The sequence below is a fragment of the Vulpes lagopus genome, chromosome 10 (genome assembly GCF_018345385.1).
Source record: "Vulpes lagopus strain Blue_001 chromosome 10, ASM1834538v1, whole genome shotgun sequence".
In the NCBI taxonomy this organism is placed as follows: domain Eukaryota; kingdom Metazoa; phylum Chordata; class Mammalia; order Carnivora; family Canidae; genus Vulpes; species Vulpes lagopus.
This window is the reverse complement of record NC_054833.1, coordinates 56,348,927-56,354,926: the sequence shown is the minus strand read 5'-3', so window position 1 is coordinate 56,354,926 and position 6,000 is coordinate 56,348,927. Positions and strand designations below refer to the sequence as shown.

The window sequence follows — 6,000 nt, the reverse complement described above, 5'->3', positions numbered from 1 at the left end:
GTGACCGCATTCCCAGCTCTGGAGTCAGGAGCTCCCCATGCCAAACTGCAGCCTCCCAGCCCACACTGGCCTAGATGTTCCTCGGTTTTCTGCAGTTTTCCAGGCGCCCCGTGGCAAGAGAGTCTTCACTGTCCTGTGCCCTCCCCACTGCCACCTGTCTTGGGGGAACACAGGATCACTGGATTAGTCTGCTTGGGACTTTTTTTTGCTGGACCCATGCCCTAGGGGCCGCCTTTCCCAAAGGGAACAGAGGACAGCCACCTCCATCTGTTGCAGGCTCTAGGGTAAAGGGAGCTCTGGAGCCAGCCAGTGTAACCAGCGGGCTTCTCCCAAATGCCCTGGAGGGCTGCAGCGCTTCAACCCTTTACTGAGATTGGACCGTGGTTTGCAGTGATCTTTGTCCCAGGTGCTATTCTTAAAGTGTCTCCAGGGATCTTGATGCTTCACTGTCACTCCTGTGGTTCTGCCCGATTTCCCTGCTAAGCACTTTTCTGTCAGAGAAAACTCAGGTGTGGATTTTTAAAGGTCCTGCTTGTCCAGGATTGGGCTTTTGTGCCCGGAGGCTTTCACCTGGCTAGTGTGGTTCCCCTCCCCAACTGTATTTCTTTTTTAATTCTTTCACCTTCCTACCTTGTTAGAAGCAAAACGTTTTCTCTCTAGCATTCCAGCTGTTCTCTACCTCTCATGTCAAATTCATAGGTGTTTTGAAAGCTATGACAGTTATCTAGGTAAGTTTTGAAAGTTATCTAGGTAAGTTAGTGAGACCAGATGAGTCGAGGACCCCTACTCTTCCACCATCTTGTCAGTCTTGTGTTGTTTTAGATGTTGCCTCAAATCATCAGTAACAACAACCTCCAAGAATGTGTACAAATACAGATTCCTGTTTGATATACGTTGAGAGAAGGGGAGAACATATTGAAATTGATAGGTAAGTATTTGCAAGTTATCTCAATACTTCTTTCCTTTATACTCAATGCCAAATGTGGGACTTCACTCACAATTGCCCTCAGAAATAGCATAAAATTATGCTATAATTGGACCATATAACCACAATCATTTCTGACTTTTTTTTTTACTTTTAAAAAAAAGGGTCCGGCACAAGGCCCTAGATACGAGGACACCCAAGCAGACTAAGCCAGTGATCCTGTGTTCCCCCAAGACAGGTGGAAGTGGGGAGGGCACAGGACAGTGAGGACTCTCCTACCACGGGGTACCTGGGAAACTGTGCAGGAGCATTTAGGCCAGTGTGGGCTGGGAGGCTGCAGTTTGGCATTTATGGGGAGGTCCTGACTCCAGAGCTGGAAATGTGGCCACTGCCACTTTTCATTTCTGACTTTGATACTTCTCCAATAAAGGGTTCTTATTTAGTCAGTAATTTTTCAGTCACAGTAAAAATAATAAGATAAAGAGATTTAGAGCATCTGTATTGCTGCAAATGAAAATAGGACAAGCATTTCATATGCAGTTGTGCACGTTGCACACATACATACACATGTACACATGTGTGTGCATACACACACATAAACTAAACCACGTTTCCAGGGTTCATTAGAGGAAGCACTTTTTCGCTGTCAAGTGTAAAATTTTCAGCAAGATGAATCAGAAAGATTTTACTGCATTTTGCACAGATATTACCAATCTTATTCTGTGGGAGCCAAGCAGGGCAGATGATTAAACAGCATTCTCCAAATAGCCCTAGATCATCATTCCCTCAGTTTCAGGGCTGGAAGTCATCATCAGGGGTCCCCTAAGGCAGGCAAGCAGTACCAAAGTCACTGTCACAAGAAATACCTCATGGGAGTCACTGCCTGCCACCTGTAGCTACTATAGCCTCTAGGCAAATGCCACCCAGCAGTCATGTCATCACAATAGTTAGACACAAAAGAGCAGTTCACAAAAACAGGCGTCAAACCAGGCACAATTTTCATCCTAATCTGTAAACTTTAGCCTGAACAATGAAATTTAATCACCAAAAATATTAAATATTAAGGTTTTGGATGATGGGATGACCCATGTTATCTTTGGACATTTTGTTTAAAAGATGGTCACACTGGCACTTAAAAAATAAATTGGAAAATAATATAATTCAATTGGACAAATAAATATGATTTTTTAAAGGAAGTCTTAGCATATTATCTATTGCTTTCCTCTTGCTTTGGTTCCATTGATAATTTCTCCCCAAGTTTTCTAATAAGTTCTGCTAGGTCTTCTGAAGTCTGAGTTTTTTCTTCAAGGAGTTCATAGCGGAGGCTTGAGATATCCTGCTTAATTTCCTTCAGTTCCCCTTTGAAAAACAAGAGTGAGAGGAAGTCAACTGTAAATACACATGCAGAAAATCTAGTGAAATCTAGTGATTCTGGAACAGGATGAAGCCAGTCCCAATTCCACACACATCTGTAGTTTGAATCCTTTCAAAGGAAAAAACTTCCTAATGGGGCAGATTTCTATTTTCTCAGCTAAGCTTTTGGTTAATGAAAAGGCTATAGAGAAAGAATTATAACAAATGTTCCAAAAAGGAGGCAGTGGTGACAAATGTTTGCAGGAGTAAAAAAGAGGCAGTGGTGACAAATGTTTGCAGGAGTTGGGGGCAAGAGTGTTTGCTTTTCCCAACCACCTCCTCCTCCCTGAAAGCCAACCCCAAAAGCAAGAGTCACTTATGCAGCAGGTGACATCTGCCCCAACTGTGGAGAATGAGCGCATTTCCCTGGATGCTCTAACAGCCTGACAGTTGGAGGAGCCTGACAGCCTGACAGACCTCATCTTTCCTAACCCTGGAGGCTCACCCTCCCACCTCTCTCCTTTCAGCTTCCCTGCAGCCCTCACTCCTGCTCGGGGCCAGCTGCTCTCTGTTCAACTCACCTTCATTAACTTCGTCACTCTCCTTATCTACCTGGGCTTGTAGCACATATCTCTTAATGAGCCTCTTCATAATTTTCTAGACAAAGAAAGGAGAAATCAGCTCAGTTTTATGTTTGTGACAAATCTCTCATTTGGAATAAGTGTCCAAGTCTCTCTTTCCTAAGGACTTTAAGGAGTGATAGCTAATAACAAAGATTAAGATGATTTATCTGGCAAGGAATGCATACTGTCAGCAGGTAATTAATGCAATTTTTACATTACCAGAATTAATGACTCCGAAGTTAATTCTTGAGAAAGGAATAAGTTTAGAGCAAACATCTACTCCCCGATGTTCATTGCGTGTACTTTATTTGCAAAGTATTAGAGCAAAACACAGCCTTTTCATTGGGGAGGTGAAAGGTATGGATAGTACTGCATGTGGAAACCAGAAATTAACCAAATGCACACTTGTTACTGCTTTTTTGACTTCCTTTACCAAGAAATGTAATCAGTTTTGATTTTATACTTGCTAGTAATTCAGAAATGACTAGTGTCATTATAACAAAGTTTCTCTGGTACCTGGACTTCTACCATGAGAATGTTGCTTTTACCTTCATGAAAAGTAGCAGGCTCAGTATCATGTGCAGGAAGTCCTGGGTGGATACATAGTTAAGCCAAGTCTTATTCTAAACCCCAAATTAAATGTTGGACAGTAAAATTCCACTTTCAAGAACTTATTCTAAGAATGTAATTGGGTGCATGGACAAGTAATTCATCATAGTATTACTTATAATGTAATAAACCCCTTCAAGTCATCAAAAGGAAATTATTTTAATAAATTATTATATACTTAGTACAGTGTGATAGTACTTAGTACCAATGCTTAGTACTTAGTACAGTGTGAAAGTACTTAGTACTTTGTATAGTACAAAGGAATACTATACATACATTAAAATTAGTATGAATATATGTTTTGTGAATGTTTTAAATAACACTTGTTATTTCAATATTAACTCATTTATATGTCATGTATACATATATATATAACATTGAAGTATATGTAAAATTATATATATACACATATAATCACCTGGCAGAAGATCACCAAAAGTGAGTAGTCTTTAAATCTCAGTGGTAGAGTTTGAGGTACATTTTTCTCTTTTATGTATGTTTTTTTGTGAGAATAGACTCTTCACAATGAACATGTAGAGTCTAAACTCTGGTATGCCAGGACTTCATCTGTTTTATTTACTTATGTACCTCCAGAACTTAGAAAGTACAGCCACATATGTGTCGAATTCATGAATTATTTTGATATTGAGGAAAACAACATAATAGATCATTTTCATTTAAAGAATCACATGGTGGGATCCCTGGGTGGCTCAGGAGTTGGGCACCTGCCTTCGGCCTGGGGTATGATCCTGGAGGCCCCAGGATTGAGTCCCACATCGGGCTCCCTGCATGGAGCCTGCTTCTCCCTCTGCCTGTATCTCTGCCTCTCTCTCTCTCTCTCTCTCTCTCTCTCTGTGTCCCTCATGAATAAATAAATAAAATCTTAAAAATAATAAAGAATCACATGGTTAGGGATTTCAAATACTACAAATAACTAGCCTTAGTTCTTTAAAAAAAAAACATGCTTACCTGATACTGTCTTGGAGGATTATTGAAACTGTTTAACTGGAAGTCTTCTGAGCTCCTTACACTTGATTGTTTACTATGCCCAAGCTGTAATTTGAAAAGAATTAGAAATTCCTCTTTTTCTTTTAAATAATGTGAGGAGGTTTATTAGTTATATATAGTAATTTATTCATTACATATGTACATTTTAATTTAATTTGCTTGGCAGTCTGTCTTCCAAGATAAATCATAGGAGCTTATGTTGTGTGCTCAGCCACTCAACAGCTAATTAGGCTTCTCTGAGGAGCTCACAGACTTCATGGCTGAGACTTCATGAGATGAGACTTCATGTCATGAGAGTCATGCTTTAATCTGCCCCCAGGTAAGTCTCCAATGGAGGGAAAGGCAAACAAGTTGGGAGAGTAATGGTGGAGATCTCAGAAGTCCACTAATCTTAGGAGGCCAGTATAAATGACCACAGCATCCACACCTGCAGGAGGGTGTGATGGGGGTCCCGGAGGAACACCAGCATAAGACTTGGTTGTGGGACAGAGGTCAGGTGCCAAGAAACAATTAATTAATGTATTTGGATTTTAGAATCTGTATACTATCATATTTGGGCAGTACTTTTCAAAAAATATATTGCTTGAACAGGCAAATAACAAAGATCTAAAGCAATCAGTAAAAAAGGTTGTAACGTACCATATTAACATGCTAAGAGAATGATTTAAAAACTCTTAATGGCATTTTCTAAAAAGAAAAAAAAAATGGTTTTAAAAAGAAGTAAGAAAACTTGAGCAAAACACAGCAGCTCCAATTTGCTTGGTTTTTTGTCTGTCTGTCTGTCAGAGCACAACTGTTTTCCAGCGGACAAGAAATTTCAGGACCATCTTCAGAGACAGCCATGATTTATATTTCCCAATGATATCTAAGCTGCTCTAAGTAAAGTTCATTGAGAATGAAAATCCTTAACTTCAATGCTTTGATGCTTTACGTGGCCACATGCTAAACTAAAACAGCTAGTCAGAAAGGGAATAAAAGGGAAAGGAGAAAAAATGAGTGGGAAATATCAGAAAGGGAGACAGAACATGAAAGACTCCTAACTCTGGGAAACGAACTAGGGGTGGTGGAAGGGGAGGTGGGTGGGGGGTGGGGGTGACTGGGTGACGGGCACTTGACGGGATGAGCACTGGCTGTTATTCTAAATGTTGGCAAACTGAACACCAATAAAAAAATAAATTTGTTAAGTAAGAAAAAAAATAAATAAAACAGCTAGTCACACATTCATCCATTGAACAAGTGCGTATGGACTGAGGGTCCTCTGTATGCGGTGCTGTGCTACAGATTCTGGGTATTCAATGAAGAATAAAACAGGTACAATCCAGCCAAGTTATTATAACAGGGAAAATACAGTAAGGCTGGTAAGGCCCATAAAACACAATATGCAATTTTCAAAACACTATGTAGATAGCACGCCTTTCCAGTAGCTATTTCTGCTTTTCTTCAGACCTAATAGTGTCAGCAAAATATCCACATTCTTTTACT

At 40.1% G+C, this 6,000-nt stretch overlaps 1 protein-coding gene across 2 annotated transcripts in view; it reads right to left on the bottom strand.

The window, feature by feature from the left end:
- Positions 1-1,405: 1,405 nt before the first annotated feature.
- TRPC6 (transient receptor potential cation channel subfamily C member 6) overlaps positions 1,406-6,000 on the bottom strand; it is a 122,100-nt gene continuing 117,505 nt past the window's right edge. Inside the window, exons 11-13 of one of the 2 annotated variants that reach the window (XM_041769918.1) lie at positions 4,480-4,563; positions 2,860-2,935; positions 1,406-2,284 (exon numbers count right to left, since the gene is read on the bottom strand). In XM_041769918.1, coding sequence (XP_041625852.1) covers positions 2,133-2,284; positions 2,860-2,935; positions 4,480-4,563 — 312 coding nt within the window. In that variant the 3' untranslated portion in view covers positions 1,406-2,132. Of the gene's footprint in view, positions 2,285-2,859; positions 2,936-4,479; positions 4,568-6,000 lie in introns of those variants that run through there. The other variant, XR_005990109.1, reaches the window with a different exon arrangement.